Source organism: Rhinolophus ferrumequinum, chromosome 7 (assembly GCF_004115265.2).
Source record: "Rhinolophus ferrumequinum isolate MPI-CBG mRhiFer1 chromosome 7, mRhiFer1_v1.p, whole genome shotgun sequence".
NCBI lineage: Eukaryota > Metazoa > Chordata > Mammalia > Chiroptera > Rhinolophidae > Rhinolophus > Rhinolophus ferrumequinum.
This window is the reverse complement of record NC_046290.1, coordinates 34,911,251-34,933,389: the sequence shown is the minus strand read 5'-3', so window position 1 is coordinate 34,933,389 and position 22,139 is coordinate 34,911,251. Positions and strand designations below refer to the sequence as shown.

The following is a 22,139-nucleotide window of genomic DNA, read 5'->3' as shown; positions in this document are numbered from 1 at the left end:
GCACTCTCCTCCACTTCTGCAACTTCCAGCCTGCTTCTACTAGTTGAAGCTTGAACTCAACCCTTGGCCTTCATCTGTTTGACTTAAAGCTTACGCTTTTACTGCCTGTCCTTGAGAAGTGAAAATGATGCTTTAAGGGATGCTTTAAGCTATTTTCAGCTTCGTTTATCCCTTGGTAAAAACAGATTATGTAGGGATACATTTGGAAAGGATAGCCCCTAAGGGAGCAAGAGGAATCTAAGACATGTTCAAACTGGGCAGAGAAACTGACTGTGGCAAGGAACCACTTCTCGAAGGGGGTTAAAGGTTCTTGCACATCACTTTGACTTGAGAGTTGTCTTTGAAGGACATTCTGCTCTGAGGCATTCTGCTCAAGCACATGGAACAGAGAGAGGTATTTTGGTTGGTGGTGGTGTCTACTTCCTGTCCTCATACGGTATTGTTATTTTATATTCCCATAGAACAGAGCCTACTCGACCCCTTCCTTCCCAGAACAGTAGACCCCAGAAGGAGGGACGTTTCAGCATGCTCAATCAAATCTTCTGCAAAAACAGAAAAGAAGAGCAGAGGGCCTGTCCGAAGCCTCACACTAGAGATGCACACAGTGGGGAGCATACCTCGGAAGTCGATGACATCATCACCACCTTTGACAGCGTCATGGATACCAACTGCCAAGAACAGCCTGGTGATCAGGTGGCTATGGTTGACTTTAAAAAGAAGACCTCAGAGCATTCAAAATCTCTCTTGCCAGAAAAGAAGCCTCTGGCCCATAAGGGGCTTCCACCAATCAGAACGCAGAGTCTCCCACCCATCACCCTGGCCAATAACTTCCTGATGGCCTCCCATGGGTCTACTTCTCGTGCTGGCCTGAGCTCTGGTACTCACCATATAGCCCAGCGATCTCAGAAAAGCCGAAGTGAGCAGGATTTATTGAATAACAGAACTGGTGCCCAGCTATTGCTAGATAACCCCTGGAGAGGTGATTCTAATCAGGTGCTCTACAAAGCTTGGACTGTATCCTCTTCTGACAAGCTGCTCGACAGGTTGCTCACCAGCAGGTCCAGTCACCAGGAAGTCTCCGGGCCTCCATATCTTCCTCATCTACACAATCCTTCATCAGGTAATATCCTTGCTTCCTTATTCCTCATTCCTGGCAGGCTCTATTAAGAAATGTCTCATAGAGTTTATGAGTTAGGAACTAGAGTGACAGTAGTCTAGAGAGCAGGGCCAGAACAAAATGGATGATCAGGGCCACCTTTTTTTTCTTGAATCCAGTGGATTCAAGATTTCCAGGCTAGGAAAAACATTCTGCTTTTTCACCCTGAGAGCAAATCATAAATGTGCCTTCTCATCTTCCCATCATATATTTTACATAAACATATATTTATATACATTAAATATGTATATACCCTTTTTCAATAAATGTATCACATTAAAGAATTTATGCACATACAAGCAAGTTATATATCTATTTCCCCCCTTTTTAAATAAATGTACCACACTAATTTTGTATTTTTTAAATTGTCCGCGGGTGATTCTGATGCATACCAGAGACTGGGAACCATTGCTCTAAAGCAGAGGCTGCAAAATAGCTTCCAAAATCGGTTTATTATCACCGTATCTTGTTCTGGTTTCAAGAGAGTTAATCGCTAATATTTAAAAACCATGCAGTTTTACATAAAAATTGAAAATTCTAGCTTCTCCTGAGCAATTGAAGAAAAATGTGGCAAGACCGAACTCAAATTCTTTCTTGGGAATAGTTGGCTGGATCTGAGTAACCACTCACTCTCCCCTTGGATACCACCAGTACATTATTGTTTCTGTTCAACCCAGTCTACACCACTCTCTAGTATCTCTTCATGGAATGTCAATTGCTCTTTTTCAATGTGTTTCTGTGGTTGTCTTTCTTATAGTAGGGTTAAGGGGGAAATGATATATTTCTTGAACATATATTTCTGTCAAAAGTAGAACGAAAGACTAAGAAGGCTAGGTATTTTGTGGGGTTTTTTGTAAGAAGTGGAGGAGGGCCATGTTGCTTTGGGAATGAAGAATATTCCTTTCTATTAAATATGCAGCCTGAGTCTGGCTTTCCTCACTTATGATGTCTAAAGCCTGTGAGGTAGAGTATGGCTCCCCTCATACATATTTATACATACTTAAGCACAGAATACATATGGGTAAGCACATGAAAGCTATTTTGCTAGTGACCGAGAAAAATTCCACTCAAGATTTTACTTCCTCCATAAAGCACTTGGTTGGTGACATGGGTAATGTTTTGCTTTTGTTCTGTGGAACGATATGGAAGGAACGATATCAGTCTGCCATCTTATTGACACTTAGTGGCCTCCACTAAGCCTCGACCCAGACTGCTTTCTGGAGTTAATCTGGTTCTAGCTCAATATTTTCTATTTTGAAAACCTTTTTAAATTTTGTAAGTCTTGTTCTTTTTCTGTTCCCAAGACAGGCTTGGGCCATCTTTTCTATATTAGTTTTTATTGGATTCAGCTGCTTATAACAAACCCAAAGTAATGCCTTAAACAACATAGAAGCTTATTTTCCTCATGTGAAAGAATTCTGAGTTCAGTAGTTGTCAGGTGTTCAATGGCTTCACGATCGCCAGAGATCCATGATCCTTCCATCTGGGCGCTCCGTAGCTTATCATATGGCTCCCATCCTTCAGATCACTTAACAATTCATAATGGCTACCAGAGAAGGAGGAAGGAAGTAGAGAGAGGGGAAAAAATGGATGTCCCCCAGCTGAATCAGCTTCTTTTAAGAAGTCATCTTTCATTAAGTCCCACAAGTCTGCTTATGTCTCATTAGTCAGAACTTGAGTCATATGGTCACACATATCTGCAAGGGAGACTAGAAATTGTAGTCTTTTAACCTGGCACAGGCTGTCCCTCCAAAATTGGATTTTTGTTTCTAAAAAAAAAAAGAAGCTAGACATTAGATAGAGAACTAGTAGATTCTGTCACAGTGCCATCTAAAACGTTTGCATTATTTGAAATAAAAGAAAATTCAATAAACTTCGTTTGAGAATTTGCTTCACTTTTCCAGTGAAGTAACTTGAAAAGTCCTGGGGTGGCAAAATAACAGAAAAGAAGAAGCAAATTTTCCAAGGGAATCTTAAATGACTAGGTGTGCCTGTATCAAAGCATTTGTTTTTTCAACCAATATTTTTGAGTGCTGATAATAACTAGGAGCCATTCTAGGCAACGGGGTCACAATTAAGATAAATCTCCCAAGAATCTGTAGCCTATAAATGAGCTTTAAGGGATATGGACTTGCTAAGATGATTGTGCAACTGACTTTAAGTTGATTTTCTTCTCATGTTTAGATACAAGACCATAGGGTTTCTTAATGGAAAGGACCTCAGTCATTTACTCATTTATTAAACGGTTAAGTATCCATCCTAGTTTGTCAAGAGGGAGTACACTCCAGTGGTTAAGAAAGGGATTGTAAAGCCACACTGTCTGCATTCAAATTCTGACTCTACCACTTATCGCTGTTACTTAATTTCTCTGACTCTTTGTTTCCTTATCTGAAAAAAAAAAAAAAAATGGGAGAAAATAACTAACTCACAGTGTTGTGGGTTGCTGTTAAGATGAAATGAGTTGACACATGTAAAGTACTTACGGCAATGACGTGAACATAGTATTACATACACATGTTTGGTATTTTTAACTATGTGCCAGGCCCTATGTTAAGCAGTATGCCTTAGAGACTAACGAGGCATGAACTTTGTTGCCAGTTGGCTCTCAGATCTAGTCTTCTTTCTCCTGTTCTACTCTGTATCTCAGGGAACTACACTTCCCAGGCTCCCTTGCCAGCTGCTTCCGGGAGGCACTGGTGGAGGAGTGAGAGCAGGAGAAAGAGAGAAACCATGTAGTTTTAGGTAATGTCCCTCTGCTTCCTATGGAATCTCCAACAGTGGCTCTGTGTCCTCCCAGCGCACTCCCCACAGCCCTTCACTCTGTGGTTCTGGCTCCCACTGGTTTATGGGTCTTGGTAATACCATCCCTTTGCCTTGTTCCTCCAGCCTAGAGACACTTGCGTCTACCTGCTATAGGTAATCTCTGGATTGTCCTTCTACCCTGTGCTGTGTTTGGCTCCTCAGCTTTCCCATCACCAGTATAAGCAACTTTTTAAAAATGCAATTCCCTGTTTCCGAGACCTACAGAGGTCTCTTGTTTTCCTGGATGAACCCTGATCGATAAAGCAAGATACATCGTCTCCCTGGGCCTCAGTCTTCTTACCCTCTAGATCTAAGGCTGGGACCATTTTGTTTCATGAGGCCCTTTCCAGTTATAATTCGCATGGCCTAGAAAAGTGAAAACAATTTTCTCAGTCTTACTGTTAACTAGTGACATTTTCAGAACTTGAACCCAGATCTCCTAAACTGGAAGGTATCACCATGGCCATGTATGTGTCCCTTGAAATCTCAAGTCCAGTTTGTTGGTATGCTTACCAATTACCTACAATGTGATTTTCTTAGCAATTACATTGTCCTCCCCAAAATAACACATTTTCCTGCCCATGAGTTTTATTTTTGTGGACATTTTTAACCCAATTTGAAATGTTGTTTTTAAAACTACTGAGGCTTCCGGATTACAATTGGAAGGGTTCACTTAAGTGGTTTAAGTTGTTAGTCTAGGCGGGTTGAAACTCAGCAGATTTCTCCATTGAGCTCCCATATTTGATGTGAAAGCCTAATGTGGTAAAGTAATTGGATACTATAAATCACACCGCTGAACCACTGGTTTGAACTTGGATGTAACTTTGGATTTTCTCCTTTCCTGCCCTGGGCTTAGTAGAAATAATATGAGCTAGCAATTGCTGCTGTTTGAATTCCTGGCAGCTCATATCCTCTGCTTGCATCAGCAACCCTGAACATTTAGCTGTAATGATTATTGCTTAACATTTATTGAGACCTGTCAGTGGGCTAGATGGAGAGAGATGGGAGGTGAGGCACTTATCCTAATGAAGGAATTTAGAGCACATCAGCTTAATTCATTGAGAGCAGCTTTCAGAGAAAATGGAACAGAAATCTCTGAGGTGTTTGCTACCAGCCTGGTTATTTACAAGCCATCACTAGGAAAGTAAGAACGTGCTGGCATCCTTTCTCCCTCAAGAGAGAACTTCCTTCTCCAGAATTTTCTAGACTATCCCAGCAGCAATGCATTCTCCTCCCCGTGTAGGTCTGATTATGTGACCCCTCTGTTTAAACCCATCAGAGGCTTTGCTTCTTTCCGGGACAGAGATAGATTCTTTAGCTGGCAAAGTCCTCCCAGCGTGGTGGGGGCCTCACCTACGATTCTCATCTTCTGCACCTCCTGTCTCTAATCCTTTTTCCCTATCTCCTTGAACAGTTCCTTGAATATCTCTCAGATCCTTAACCACAACTTGCCTTTTCGCTCTGTAACATCTTTGTCTATGTTATTTTTACCTTCTCGTGGCTGTGTGCTTGACAAGATTCCTACAATCTTTTAAGAACCGGCTCAAAACTCACCTTCTATGTAGAAGTCACCCTGACCGCTGTAGGAGTTGTGGCTCTTGCTTACTGTGCATCATAAAGAATAGCTTCACCTTGTTGAGCCTCCTCTGGGGCAGTGACCTATGTACTTCCCCTTCAACAACACTGCAGGAGCGGAGGTTTTATCCCCATTCTAGAGATAAAGACATTGAGGCACAGAGAAGTTAGCCCACCTGCCTAAGGTCACAGAGCCTGCTAGGAAGTGGTAGAGCAGACATTCTGCCTTCTCTTTTTACTCTTGAATCAGGAATAAAGTGAGTGCTGAATTTACTTACTTGTTTTAATTATTATTAATCCTTCATTCCCTTCTGGTTCTCTCATTTAACTGGAAAACTTTCCTGCCTTTTTTTTCCAGGACAGTGTTTTTCAACCCTCTCCCCTCAGGCCGAATGTTCCCTGGAGGTCCCTGCAGCATTGACAAGGGAGCTATGGGCTGAGCACAAACTCCATCCTTCAAAACTGAGCCAAATGCCAGTGTAAAATGAAGTTTAACTCTCCTCCCACCTCCCAAATCACTGCTACAGCCCCTCTCTGCCCACTTCTTCCGTCCTGTCAATATTGTTTTGGTTCCTAGGGAGGAGGGATAGCAGGAGGTTTAGGGTCAGTTGGAGCCCAGGCTCTGTCACTTCCCCTAAGAGACTCTGAGCACTTCAGAGAACTTCAAGCCACAGTGTTCTCATTTTGTCTAATGAGGATGATAATAGTATCTGTCTCACAAGGGACGGTGATTGTTAGGATTACATGAGATTGTGCCTACAGCATTTAGCCCAATCCCTAACAATAGGAAGTGCTTAATAAACATAATTATCATTATCTCATTTCTTCGTTTTGCAAATTTCTGCTCAAATGTTCATGAGTAAATAAGGTATGAGCTGATATGGGTTTTGCTGTAATTTTACTCAGGAAGGCTTTCCTTTTAAATAATGGCTTATCAAATTATTTGACCTTCAGAGTCCAAAGGAATAAAAATATAAGGGCAAATTATCCACCAGAGAGACTGGAAATTTTGTTCAGTCTTCATCAAATGACAGTGCTCAGGTGGCTGCCCTCCAGATCTACCATTGGAGGGACTCACCTAAACAGATGAGAGGTGGATAGTGGCTAATGCTGTCCCCCCGTTCCCCATTCTAATGACTACTTTGCTGGAACAGAAGACTTAAGCCCTATGAGCATTGCTGTAGTGATTCTGGTTCCTACTCAACTAGTAGGCAAAGGATCAACTGAATATGTGGCATGCTGTCCAGGAGACCATGTTAAACAACCCGTAGAATAAAACCAATAATCGCTAATGTTTATTGAGTGTTAACCCTGTAAGCTAAATGCTTTACATTTGTTCCCCTATTTAATCTTTATGACAACTGGAAAAGACAGGTACAATTATCTTCATCATTTTACATATGAGGACATTGAGGTTTAGAGAGGGCGTATCCTGTGCTCGAGCTGGGAATTGAGCCTAATCATGTCTGACTCCAGAGCCCAAGTTCCTATTCATTTTACCTGGTCAAATTTTAAATGGACTTAAATAGCTTGTGTATTCCCTCTCTTCTATTTTCAGATTTTTGGAATATCCATCTCTTGTAATTAGTAATGTGTTGATACATGTTTAACACCTGGCCCTCCGAGAAAAAAGCAGTGTTTGTTGATTACCATGATGTAAATACTTCCACTGTGGCTGATGTCACGCCACTCGTGTGATGTCAACCAGCTCACAAAATTCCTGAAAAATTAACCATTGGCTCCCAAGAGCTGGTACGCATGTCTCCAATACAGCACTGCTTATAGTCTAAAGTAGATAATAATGATCTTCCAAGACTTTCACCCAGCTCCTGTCTTCCAGCTCAGGGACTCTCAGTCCTAGCTGCACATAAGAATCACCCAGGAGCTGATAAAAATATGATGTCTATCCCAGCCCCAGAGATTCTCATTTAATTGATCTGGGGTTTAGCTAGGGCAGCAGTATTTATTTATTTATTTATTTATTTATTCATTTATTTATTTATTTATTTATAACTCCTCAGATAATTCCTATGTACAAACAGGATTGAGAAACACATCTCTAAAAGAGTATCTTACTCATCACCCACTCATTTATCAAAGATTTGATGAATAAGTGATACATTATGCTTTATTGTATTTTTCAAATTTTTACGTGTTATAGAGTCAGTGGCCAACTGTGCTTGTTTATAAAATTTTATTTAAACTAGTTCATTCAAGAAATGGTTTTTGATACCTTCTCCTTTCATTTCAACAGTGACTGGCATATAATAGAAACTCAAAGTGTAGCTATTATTATCTTGTTGTTGTTAGTATTTTAAATTTAGTGATCTCTAACAACTTTTATGATTCCTTTATCCATTGGATTTTATAATTAGTACTTGGTTGAGTCTTAAATGATTGATGCAAATATGTTTGTCCCCAGGGCAAAATTTTCAGCATCTCTCCCCACACAGACCCAAAATCAGGGACCTTCCGTTCATCCGGAACAACCTAGCTCCTCTACCAGACCAAAAATGTGAGTATTATCAATCTTCCTCAGCTTCCTTTCATTGTATTAACATGTTAACACAACTAAATGTTATTTCAGCTCACTTTCATTTTTCAAGTGAACACCAGGTATCAAAACTTGTAAATTACAGGAAAATAGAATAGAGCCAGTCATTTTTTTTTTTTAATCGTTTTAACTATTTTAAGTGTACCATTCACTGGCATTAAATACATTCACATTGTTCTGCAACCATCACCACCCTCCATCTCCAGGACCTTGTCATCATCTCACACTGAATCTCTGTACCCGTTAAATAAATGATAACTCCTCATTCTCCCCTTCCCCAGCCCCTGCCAACCACTATTCTACTTTCTGTATCTATGAATTTGACTATTCGAGGAATCATATACTATTTGTCCTTTTGTGTCGGCTTATTTCACGTAACATGATGTTACGGCATGTATTAGTATTTCCTCGTTGTTAAAGTATGAATACTATTCCATTGTACAGATAGACCACGTTTTGTTTCTCCAGTCATCCACTGGTAGATATATATAGAGCCAGTCTTTAAAGATTCATCCAAGTTGGTAATGCTTGTTTAAAAAACAAAAAACAAACGAACAAAAACAACCTCCTTCCCTTGAGGAATTTTTGTGCTTAGATTATAAAAACTATAACAGAGTTTATTTTGCTATGTACTATTTAATGTGTTTAAGAAGGTGCTTTAAAAATTCTTAAGACTGGCCTCTTGACATTGGCTTCCTTACTATGAAGGACAGACAGAAATGTCGTCACGTTTGTATTCGCAGGCTATGCGTTCCTAAGCAGAAAGAAATAATCAGGTAATACTGTCCATCAGTGTTATGTTTGGCATTATTGATTTCTTTTGTAATAATTTATACAAAAATTTTTCACAATATAAAATATTAATATAGTCTACTTTGCCAATGATCTTCGAGTTTGAGTCTTTCAAAGTATTGCCTGCTGTGCTTTTTACAAAGTGAATTCCAGGCTCCACACCCAGAAATTCCGAGTTTGTATATTTTCATATCTGTACTCTGAGGTAGGTTCCCATTGTGTAGATGAGAAAATTGACTTCAGAGAGGTTACATGACTTGCTCTACATTACTTATGTAGTACATAGCAGATCCAGGAGCAAAACTACAGAGTATTCTGTCAGCTGCCCCAGGAAACAAGCAATACTTCCTGGATTCTAATGTTCTTCCTTAATTTTCTTCCTATCCTAGCCCACCCACCTGATTATAACAGGTGCACAGGCACATACACACATGCATCGCGTGCGCACGCACGCAGGCGCACACACACACACACACACACACAAAACATCTTCTTAATTGCAGAGGTTAAATGATTTAGGAGCTGCCCTCGCTATTTCAGACAAGTTCCTTAATTTTTCTGTACTTTAGTTTCCTCACTTAGCCCCTAACAGTAGTACCATGTTTCCCGGAAAATAAGACCTAACTGGAAAATAAGCCCTAGCATAATTTTTCAGGATGACATCCCCTGAACATAAGCCCTAATGCATCTTTTGGAGCAAAAATTAATATAAGACATGGTGTTATTTTCAGGGAAACACAGTACCAACCTGATAATATTTTTGGGAGGATGAAATGAGATAAGGTATATAAAACACTTAGCAACAGTTTGCACAGAATAAATATCCAATATGTCTTTTCTGCCCCAGGCAACAGTTTGGAGGGGACCAATCAAAAGTTCTAGAACTCTAGGTAAAAACAATGAACGAAGAGGGTCTTAGTACAATCCTATCTTTTTGCAGAAAAGGAAAAGGAGAGTCAGCATCAGAAACCAAGGTCTCTTCCTTAGCAAATCAGTTCCTCTGCCCTTACTGATTTGTGTCATATGAGATTTTGGGTGGTGTGAGTTCAATCACTGAATGAAACTCAAGGCTGACTTTGTCTTTAAGCAAAACGTAGTCTAAGATGTCTAAACAGAGACATCTAATTCAGGAAAGAGTCGTTCAGCCTTAAATCCTGGTGGGACTCAGAGAAGCCAAACAGAGGGGAATTTCTTTGGCAGATCCCAGAAGCTTTGCTTCTCACAATCAAATTTAAGGAGAGTAAGGCAGATAAAGATCTTTGTTCAACCATAGCTCTGTGGAAAACAAATGGAAATGTACACAGTGCTTTTTCTAAAAGAAACCCGAGAACCTTTTGAGGTTTGCATAAAAGCACAGTACAAATGTCTGTTTAAAGCCTTGTGCTGACTTGGCCATCAACAGCTACTCCACCCAAGGAAGAGAGAGCTCTGCCAGGCACGCACGGCTCGATCATGTTTTGATCAAACTTGGCCCTGACTTGTATTTGTGCATAACTGATATCCCTGACTACATGTCGTAAGCCAAGTGGTATACACATAGCTTTTTCCTGCAGTCTAGCTTTCACCAAGACAAGCTTCTTAGAAATGCCCTCACTCCTTAAGAAATAACACAGTTCTCCTACCACCATTCCTGATGAGGTTTTGAGAGAAGTAAATCTTGAAAGTCTCTCGTTCTATCTTTCACCCCAGTCCTATCTGGAGAACCTCTACGAACAAACCGAGTGCTTCCTGCTATTCCAAGTCAACGAGGACACAGCATACCAGCTGAAGAGAGTGAAAACTCTGCCAATCCCACCAATGATGAAAATTAACTATGGATCAAACTCACTGTAAAAATATAGATTATATATATTTTCAACTGTCAAAGGATGGCATTACTCTAGTTTATAAGAACAGAGACTAATTTAGTAAATTGCATTCTATAAGCCATTCATAGTTTTATAACTCAAAATTCTTTATTCCAAATAAAGACATTTCCCAAATGAGCACGTAGAATCTTTGATTGTGCATATGTTGTAAGTCTGTGAGTTTCTGTGACCTCTATATGCCAAAATAAAAAGTCAAAATATGTTATCAGCAGGGAAACTTAGCTACGTTTGGTTTGCTTTGTGGCATGTGTGCTGATTGTTTTCTTTTCTGAATGATTTTATATTTTAGTTTTAAAGTATGCTTTGCTGAATAAAAACCACAAAAGCACATTCCACAATGTTCTCCGCATTTATTGTAGTTCTACTTTGGACTGATGAAGAAATTAAAATTAAAGTAGTAACTTCCTTAGTCAGTCACAGTTTATGGCTTTTAAACATACAATCTTCTGCAAAATATTTTCTACCATTGTCAGTTCCTGGCTACAGCCCAAATCACTTGATGTTTCTGTATTTTCTTCTTCTTTTTTTTTAATTGGGGAATATTGAGGAACAGTGTGTCTCTTTTTTGTTATTTGATTATTTCCACCTATTGTCATTTTTCAGGTTATGTTTATTGTTCCAATAGTGAGAAGATCATGTTAGTTGGAAAGGTCTACATTCTGGCCCATCAGAACAGAATAGGCATTTCTCACACATTCTTCAAATACTCTACATATTTAATCATTCTTTTTTCCATTTCAAAATAATGGTCTCTGCCTACTCAAGACATTCCTAAACTTAGGGCTTAGCAAAGTCATAAAACTTATGACTGCTAACTGCATTGGATTGATTTAAAGTTCAAGGCTTAGCCATATAAGATCATAGTCACTCCATGTTATTTTTGAGCCTGCATGTTATTCTGTAAACATCTGAAGTATAACGCTTACCATTTTATATTAGTATTATTTGTTTAGAGAGATCAGACTGTTCCATTAACTCGATAGAAGCTCCTCTGAGGCCAAATCCAGTTCTTTGGCTTTGCACTTCTAGAAATTTGTACAGGGCCTGGTAAATAGCAGGCACTCAATCTTTTGTGTGTGTGGTTTTTTTTTCAGGAAAGGAGAAAGAGAAGGAAGTAGAGAGGTAGGGAGTTGGCAAGTTAGAGAGAGGTAGGAAGTGATAATGAAAGAGGTTGTTAGTGCACAATCTCATGTGGACAATGACAGTTATCTGAATCAGGGATTATGAAAGAGAAAGCCTATAGATCTAGACAGTGGCTGTTAGGAGGGCAAATCCTGGTGCAAACGGAAGAGCTTTCAGGACATAAATTTTGAAAGGTTGTCTATTCTGTTTTGTTTTGTTTGTGTGCTGTTTTTATCTTTGAAGAATCATTGTTTGTAAGTATAATTTAGGTTATTTAGTTGTGTCACCTAGCTACTTCTGAATCCATGTCCACGATTAGATACCCTGTTTGTCCGAAAATAAGACCCAACCGGACAAACAGCTCTAATGCATATTCTGGAGCAAAAATTATTATAAGACCCGGTATTATATTATATTGTATTATATTATATTATATTATATTATATTATATTATATTATATTATATTATACCTCGTCTTATACTAAAATAAGATCGGGTCTTATATTAATTTTTGCTCCAAAAGACACATTAGAGCTGATTGTCCGGCTGGGTGTTATTTTCGGGCAAACACAGTATCTGGCTCTACATTGCTTAGATTAGTCAGGATAGGCTAGCCTCTGCTTTGATAATAAACAACCCCAATATCTCATTGGCTAACACATTTTTTTTCTCATTCACAATACATGTCCCACACCAGGTGGCAGAAATGGCTGATGTAGTTTCTACCTCAACATGCACCTCCTTGTTGAAAGACACTGGCATATCCCCCGCCAAGTAGATAGCTAAGAAGTCAAAGCAATTTAAAAGAAAAGAAAACACCTGTATACAGCTATGGAACAAGCCACCATCCCCCAATACTAGAACTTAAGTATACATATGTATAGAATCTTCTAAATTTGGGCCTTTTCATCCAAGTTGATTTAAGAATCTTTTGTTAGCTATGAAGAAGTAATATACTACCTACTACGACCTCTTTAATACAGCAGTCGTCCTCTTGCCACTAGGTACAATTGCTTGTTTGGGATCGCTTCATTCTCAGCCAATATCTTACCAAATGAGATATTAGGTATTCACCAATTTATGCCCAACTTAATTTTTTTTTCCTTCTAAAATGATTTTTCCTTGTTTTACCACTTATATTTCCTTCCATCACTAAGGGCATTTTATTTACACCCATAAAAATCATAACTTTCATTTGGATCATTACATCAACATATATCCCCCAAGTACAGATAAGGAAACCAAGGCAGAGAGAGAGGTTAAATAATTTGCCCAAAGTCACACAACTAATAAATGTCAGAGCAAGGCTTAGCAGTGAAGTCTCTCTAGTCCCATATTCCACATACATAATTCCTAAATCGTCATTTTCCTGTTCCAGAAATTTCATACGTGTGGTATATCTGTGGTAACACCTCTTTTTTCTCTTTATTTATTCAGCCTATACACTATACAGGCAAAGTGCAGCTACCATTAATATTTGTGGAAAGAGGCCACCAACCCAGTAAGCTGTGCCAAACCAGTTTGAGTTGTTTGAAGTTAGGGCTCCTGCCATTATTTGTCTTAGTTCCCTTCAGTAATCACCCAGTTTAACACAGGTATTATTTCTTCCAATAAACACTGAACTCCAGTGCTCTTATCTTCCTAGGAGTAAGCCAATATAAATAGATTTCTGTGACTCTAGCTTATTATCCCTTCCAATTCTATTAGAGCACAGATTGATACATAATGTGATTTTAGAAAACCCCTCCAAGTAGCTGATTAGAAATATAGTACCTTCCAGAAAGACAAATCGATGGTTACATCGATTTTGCCTTTGCCCCTACTCTTTGAAATGCACTGATGCATGTCTCTAAGCAAGTGCATCCTGGCATTTTAAAGGTGGTCTTTAGAAAACAGCTCTCTAGAATCGACCATTGGCTTAAATGCGGTAATCAAGATGGAATATACTAACTTATTTGACCTTAGCATGAAATATAACACTCAAGCCAAAAAATTAAATTAATCAAGGAACACGATAGCAGCTCTCACATATAGTAGCTAGGCTCTCTTACCGCTTTTTTTTTTTTGTCTGGGGGGACTGATGTTTTAAAATCAGGAAATTCTGTCAGAACCACGTATTTCCTAGACATTGACATAGAAATGTTAATATGATTGGTGAAGACTGTCAACACACTATATGTTTCTATCGAAACTATTGTTTTTCAAAGCAAATGCCTTCCCATTCTGACCTCTGTTTTAGTCCAACTTTGGTCTTTGGGGGCAGCGAAATGAGTTCCAAGACATCCCCAGAGGCCAAATGTGGGACATCAATGAATAAATTGTATCAAAAGCTGCAGAGTTTCTAGTCTGTAAGTTATACGAGCACAAAAAGTTGTCACCAGAAGAAAAGAGGTAGTTTTCACATTGATATGTGAGAAACAGGAAAGGACTTGTTAATTATTACATCCCTAGTAAAAATTTTATTAATGGTGAATGGTAAATTACCTTGCAATTGCTCGTGGTCCACAAACTAGGAAACCTGAAAGCAGAAGAATGACTGCCAGTTCACAGCTAAAAGGAGGCTACTCATGTTTTCTCAGGTCTGTATGACAAAGTGAAGCAAGCATTTGAATTTGAGAAAAGCAAAAAACCAAGACAATGTTCCCATGTGTCTAAGTAGCTCACTCTAAGATACCTATCCCAGTGTTGTGTGAACAAGTGACTTTGAGGGAGGAAAAAAATAGAAATACAAATTTAAAATAAATTGAAAAGGTTGAAGAAATCTCCCTTCTCTTAATTCTCCAGTCCCTGAGAGCCAGCCCATTAAATCTCCATAGCAGGGAGTTGAGCGAGCATGTCTCCTTCAGAGCACCACCTCCTCTTTGCCACATGCTATCAGCACAGAAAGACGATCCAAACTTCCATAAAACCCTTTGTGTTATTCTAGTAAAAGCTAATAAAGTGAATAAGATTTTGATTCCATAGATATGCTGGAGCCAGCTCTTACCATCTTGCAAGAGTTGACTGTTAAATACGATATTCAGAAATTTTGTGGACTGGTTGTTCAAACATTTGTAGCTTGAAAATGGCCATGGTGTGAATATTTACACCATGAAAATTGGCAAGCACTGCAAATCAGGGCTTTCTTTTGAGATCTGGTTTACCCTCATACCACTGGATATGACTTTTTTATTTTTTTAAATCATACAGAATTAAGAGCACTATAAATTAAATATTTGTGAAAGCTATCCCTTTGATAACATTGATGCTAGAGAACAGGACTCAAGACTGCCTGAAGAGTAATCATAATATGCCCAGATTTTACTGTATTAAATTACAGCATTTTGTGGAATAATTTAATCCAAGAGTAATGAAACCTATACAATATATACATGCATGACTGCGCACTACACCCAGAATAGGATTTCCCCTCAGAGTTCATCGTTAACCCAGTTACATTTCAATGAGTATTTGTGGATGAACATTATTTCTCCCTGTAACCTTGGGACCCTATTAGCAGCTGGCTAAGGTAGGTAGCCTGGTCTTATGTAGGCAGCACTCTCTGTGACTTCATGTCTGATCTTGTTACTATCCCTATGCCCTATAACACTCGGAAAAATGCATGTGTTCCCCCTTAACTTCCTTCAGAGCTAAGAAATAAACACCAACCCATGGTAAGGGGTAAAAGTCAGGAAATTGATGTGGTAGTGCCTTTCCTTAGGCCAGCTCTCCCAGAACCAAAGGGTTAAACAAGTGTTCTACCTATATTTGCAAGCCACATTCCATTTACAATAGATCTACTGGGCAAAGTATAGATCTTTTGTGCAGAAATAGATACGGTACTGTGTTTCCCCAAAAATAAGACCTAGCTGGACAATCAGCTCTAATGCATCTTTTGGAGCAAAAATTAATATATAGTAAAATAAGACCGGATCTATAATATAATATAATATAATATAATATAATGTAATGTAATGTAATGTAATGTAATGTAATGTAATGTAATGTAATATCAGATCTTATATTAATTTTTGCTCCAAAAGATGCATTAGAGCTGATTGTCGGCTAGGTCTTATTTTCAGGGAAACACGGTATGGGTTTGAATTCTCCGTTAGTTGCATAACCAGTCACTATTTGTTGCTGAGAATTGTTAGTTTAAATCATGTGACCCAAGAACTCAGTCATGACTCAGATAGGCAGGTAGGACTCTTAGGCATCCAGTTCTAATGTCAAGACCTGGAAATTATCTACTTTTCTGGCACCTATTCTCTGTCCTTGTCTAACTTTGTCCTGGATCAGCAGCATATGATTGCAATGCACTTATTCATTCATTCTTTCAACACTTCTTGATTGATTGCACTCTGGTAAGTGTCATAGGAAAAAGAACATATATAGTATAAAGGAAATTTATATGAGGTTAAGTGATAAAGATTTTCCTATATTTATTAGACAAAACAAAGTCATTATTTAAGCTATGTACTCTCTGTTTTAGTTCTTGATTTTTTTGTATTTTGAAACCAAAAAGTTATTTCTTAATAAAACCAAATATTGAGTATCAAAATAGTTTCTCTACAATTATTCTTCCATTCTATGTTATAGAGTCTCGGAGCCTAAAAAGAAAAGAAAAGAAAATGACTCTAGACAGGAACAAATCTGAATAAAAATTGAAGTGATAATCCAGAGTATTAACATTGCACCTCTTCAAGATTCTGAAATGCAAAGCCAGTCTTTTTGTAGCTGATAGAGATACAAGGTCAGAATATGAAGAAATCTGGATATATAAAGTGGTAACCTTACCAGTTAGGCAAAAACGAAATCATAACATTTGACAAATATGCCACAGTCTCAAAAGTGTTCACATCACTGACTATTTCTTACTCAAAATGATACTTCATGCTAATTTGACCTCATTTCTTCAGTAGATCTTTTGGGAAAGGAGAGCCAACTGCTTACACTCTGAGAAGTGGGAAAGAGAGTGGGGAGGACGTTGAAGCCTATCCTTTCATTTGTCAGTCCCATGCCCAGTCAGGGCCATTCTCAGCCCAACCCAGGAGCGCAATTAGAATTTCTTAGGGTGGAGGGACAGAAGGAGTGCTTTCCAGCTCTTTCCCTTTATGGTAATTACCCCAGCAGAAAGTAGAGAGGCATTTACTCCTGAGGCACCGCGTTTTAATGGATTACCCATTACTTTCTCTCTCTACCCAAAACTTAACACAACTGCTTACAAGAAGCAAAACAAGCCAATTTCCATGTTTCCATTTCTTTTAACCATTTACCCATCCTGTGGGTTTGCTCATGAACTCTGGAAGAGGCAGAAGAAAGGAAAGAGTCCTGGAAGACCTGTCAACTGCCAAAGCAATTCCCTGATGATCTGGAATTGGCCACCTTCAGCACAGACCCAACTGTGCCCACAGACATTGAGCATAAGGTAATAATAATAATCAGTCTCTCGCTGTTTTCACTGTAACGCTTGTTCTTATAAGAAAAGAAGCTTAAAACAAAACGTAAATATGTTTCTCAAGTATGCTTTATCTTCAACAATTGAAGGTTTACTTTACAAGCCATTTTAAAATTAGGATGAATTTAACAGAATGAAATGCTTTGCTCTGATTTTTTTTGTTGTTACTTTCAAATTTCACTGACGTGTGAGTAATTGCCTCTTTTCAATTAAATTGATTCTGGTGAATGTGTCCTCTTGACAATTTTTAAGAGAAAATGAATAATGTGATGAAGAAGAATGGCCATATAAATCTTAAGACACATGTTTTTATAAAATACGCTAGCCCTTCCAACATTGCTAGTGTCCCTTTTGATGCAAAGAAAAATACTTGTTAATAATGACTGTATTTTAATTTAAAATTTCATAAGAAAGTAATGGTGGTGAATATCAGAAAACACTAAGTACTATAGTCTTTAATAAATGTTCCCTTGTTCTTATTTACCAGTTCCCTTCTGCTGCTAACTCTCCCTTCTCCAGAAAAGGATCAATTATTTAAGCAAAAAAGTTGTAAACACCCATTATGTGTACAGGTGAGGGAACTACAGTTATGAATAAAACAAAATGCCTACTCTCATGAAACTCATTAAGAGGAAGCCAACCAAAATTCTCCATATTGCATTTACACAGGTAACGCAATTACAAAAACTTAATTACCTCAGAGTTTCTTCTCTCATTTTGTACCATCAGTATCCCAGAAACTATAAAATCTGAATCCCAATTACTGGTGTTACTGCTGGTAATAGCCCTGATTCCTCTGGGTTTTATGTCCTGTGAGAATTGATACAATATAAGGCAGAAAAAGGAGAAAACCAGAGGCGACCACTCCACTTAATTTAGAGAGATTCTTTAAAATGGGCAATAATGACAAGGTTTAATTAAGAAGAAGTTTTCAAGAGGCATTTGTTGGTGGGGAGGGAACCAGAGGCCACAGGGTGGGGCATACACAAAGGAGACTTTTACAGGCGGAGCGTGCGTGATGGGGAATTAAAAATCAAGAACAGAAACAGCCATCCAAAATTACAGCCACGAAGACAACAGGAAAGAAAAGAAGCAGATGGAAGTCAGTGGAGGACCTCAAACAGTAGAAAATAACATTTTTAGTTGAAGTCATAAATAAGAGGAAGGAGAAACAATAGCAGCTAATGTTTTCTTGCATCCTCTGCTGACCTGGGCTAAGTACTTCCCAACCATTATAAACAGTTAATATTCCTCAGGTGTTTACTGCACGCGGCCACTGTTCTACGTTCAGAACTTACAGGCATCATCTTGTTTAACCCTCATAACAATCCTACAAGGTAAGTGCCATTGTTATGCCTGTTTTATAAGGAAAAAGGTCACACAGCTACTAGTGGCAGGACCAGGATTCCAGCCCAGACAGTCTGTATCTAGAACCTATGATTGTAATCTGTGAAAAACCAAAATCCAATCGAGTAAATTTGAATATCTAATTCTAATTGGCTTAATTAAGCAATTGATTCATCAGTTGGGCAGCATCCCATCCAGCAATCAGAAGGGCAGTTCCAGGGGTTGTATAAAATGGAAGGTTTTTATAGGAAGAAGGGTGGGGCAAGGGAGCTATTAACAAAAGAAAAGAAAGGATTATTTTGGGGCTAGGACGTCGTTTGTGGGGTGGAAGAGGGAAGGGTTTTTATCATGCAGATTTTCTGTTTCTAGGAGGTGGGGACAGAGAGTTCCCATATGACAGATTACCTCATTGGTGTTGACCAGACTGGTTGACTGAGATTATGATTCTGACAGAAGTTGAAACAGCAATTAAGAATTAAATCTAGCTTTGGTATTGTGGCCACACACTAAACCTGACAGGCTCAGGGGAGACCTGCATGGCAGACCTTACAAACTCAGAGACCACAAGTAACCACATAGGAGGGTCTGAATGTAAAAAATCCTAACTAAAAGCAGGTCACAGCAGTAATCTCATCCTAGGCCTGTATCTTCCTTGACAAAGGTCAGTCTTTACCTAATGTGAGCCTGTCTATCGTCTTTTTACATCTAAGATAACATACCTTTGAAATGTCAGCATCATCTCCTTTTCAGACCCCTGTGGGTACACTCACTGCCCCAGAGCACAAGACCACGGAACCCCTCATTGTTATCTTGTTCCCCAACACCATCTCTATGTGCTGTAGATGTTAATTATTAACTATCAAATTACTACTCACCCATATAAAAGAAGTATGTATCTCTCTGTTTCACTTTTTAGCAAATCCCAGAGATTTCCCCACTATGCTTTCTCCTGCCCCTGCCCTTAATCTACTAGCAATGTATTTCATGTGACCCCTCTTACGTCTCCTCCTATGATTCTAATGTATAAAAATAAATTGCAAAACTGCCATTCTCTGGAGCATATTCTCAATCCGTTGAGATTTTGTTTCATGGCAGTTGTCAGTTTGGCTCAAATAAACTCATAAAAATTCTCTACAGGTCCAGACATTTCTTACATCAACAATATCATGGGCTTTAGCCCAAGTGACACCATTTTGAGCCTGTGGTTTTCCCTAACAAGTCCCTGCATACACTGCTTCCCCCCAGAGCTATCAACCTGCCCTGCTGCACTCACAAGTACCTGCTTTCCTGTGGTGAAACTACATTTCCCAGCCTCTCCCAGTGGAGTGAGGCATGGGCTGATTCTGAATGGGACTGTGATGTGACCGACCTCCTAAAACTTTTCACAGCGTCATTCACGCTCTCTATTCTCTCATCAGGAGTGAGATGCACAGGACCCAGAAGAGAACTCTGAGGCCCTAGGAGATAATGGAACTGCTAGATGGAAGTAGTCGGAGTCCAATTACCAAAGACCCAATTGGTCTTTAATATTTTCAGGAAATAACCTTTCTAGTGTTACGTCACTGAGATTTAGGAGTTGTTTATTACAGTGGTAGATTTTTGCTGTTAAGATCTTTTCTTTTTTTCTGGGAAAGCTGCTTGTGATCTGCATGTATATATAAGAGAATCTCTGCAAAACAACAGAGTGGTTATTGGCTTTACTGTAGAGCTAACACTTCTTCAGAATTCTTGGTGACCAGCAACCAAGGGGAACTGTACATTCTTGGAGGCCAAGGAGGGTTGTTAGCCCAGAGCTGGTGCAAGTTGTGTCTCCTAATAGGGTCATCTGAAACTGTGCTGTGGGGTCCCTGAGGCTGAAACAGAGATCTTTGTGTTCAGGCCTCCTTCTCCTTTAGTCTCCCAGGTCATTGAGACTCTGGACTCCTAGGTTCTATCCAGGCATATCACCCAAGGGATTTCTCTGGGAAAGTTGCACACATCCCTCACTTCTCTCTGTTTATCTGAGTATCCAAGGCCCTGATACACTCACAGCTCCAGACAATTGGCTCTTTACTCTGATATTTAACCACTCAATCACTGCTGCTTCCTCTAGACCACAGGGGGCCTAAGAAGAGAAGGGGAGTGAGATTGAGATCTTGGGTGCTCTATCAACCATGGAATGCTTGCCAAGCTGCAAAAGAAGATATCCCTCTCTTCCCACCTCCCATAATATACATGATGAGTGGTTCATGAGAGGGCAGGGAGAGGCAATTTGGTAATTTAAATGGAGAACTCAGAAGGAAATGAGGAGATGAACGGAATGTGGTTATTGCCTACTCCTCTGTTTTCCTGTCTAAAAGTCTTTGAAAGATCCTTTTGGATTTGCCTCTGCCATTGAGGTGGGGAGAAAAGCTCAGGGATGTAGAGCCAAGGTTCTGTGGAAAGACTGACATCTTGGAAGCCTGCAAGCCTAAATCTCTGGACAGGATAAGACCCAAACTTTCTCTGAAGGTGAATAGAAATGATTCTGTCTAAAACAAGGGCAATATTTGGACTCTCTGTCCAAAGGTTTGGCTCTTGGTCAAGTTCTACAGTTATTTAGGCTGGTGATCCCCAGTCTAATTTTTTTTAAAAAAGCAATCATCTTTGTATCCTACAGAAGGAATGAGCCAACTAGTTTCCTGAGTGCCTTCCCAACACCAGAGGTTACTTCACTTGGCCTTAAGATAGTCTAACACATATCCATAAGAGAAAAGTGATTTATTTAAATATCCTTTATAAGTACCTGTCAATACCATAAAATCATAGAACTTTGGAATTGGAAGAGATCTTAATGAAACTTAATTTTCCGATGAAATGAGTATGTTGGATTAGAACATCGTTAAATCTCCTTCCAACTGTAAATGTCTATGATTACATAAATATATACGTATATATATGATATGTATTATGTACATACACATAAAAAGAAGCCATAAAATACCAAGATGAATAATTTGTATGAAACACTCCAAAATATATATGTGACCAATTTTTTGAAGAAGTCTCAGCAGAATGTGAACATGGAAACAATTTTAATTTTGTCTACCTCTCCCATAGTAAACAGACCATTTTTCCAGGCACTAGATAAACTCAGGCAGGTCACAGAACTTTTCCAGGCCCAAGTACAGACTGTCATTTTAAAAGTTCAGAACAGTTTAATATCAAAACTTCAACCTGATTCTCATCTAAACTTCCAGCTCACTCTGGCTTCAGACTTAGAAGCCTGCAGTGGAGAACTGGATGTCGGTGGCTTTTTTCCTCCTTTATCCACCTTTCTCCAACTCCCTAGCAAATGTTTTAGACCCCTCAAGGTCAGACCCATGGCGAGAGGGGAGGAGGGAGCAAAGGTGCAGTCTTTCAAGGCTGATAGAATTGTGCTCAGGACTCTGCTTTCCGGTGCTAGCTGTGCTATAGCTGCCTTTCTCGAATGGGACTTCTTAAAGTTTATCTCACTCTCTATGTCC

General features: G+C 39.1%; 1 protein-coding gene across 1 annotated transcript in view; it reads left to right on the top strand.

Annotated features, from left to right (window-relative positions):
• Window positions 1-11,192, top strand: part of ANKRD55 (ankyrin repeat domain 55) — a 90,505-nt gene extending 79,313 nt beyond the window's left edge. The window contains exons 10-12 of the mRNA XM_033110737.1: window positions 462-1,120; window positions 7,956-8,048; window positions 10,569-11,192. Of these exons, the coding sequence (XP_032966628.1) occupies window positions 462-1,120; window positions 7,956-8,048; window positions 10,569-10,690 (874 nt within the window). The 3' untranslated portion in view covers window positions 10,691-11,192. The remainder of the gene's footprint in view (window positions 1-461; window positions 1,121-7,955; window positions 8,049-10,568) is intronic.
• Window positions 11,193-22,139: the final 10,947 nt, after the last annotated feature.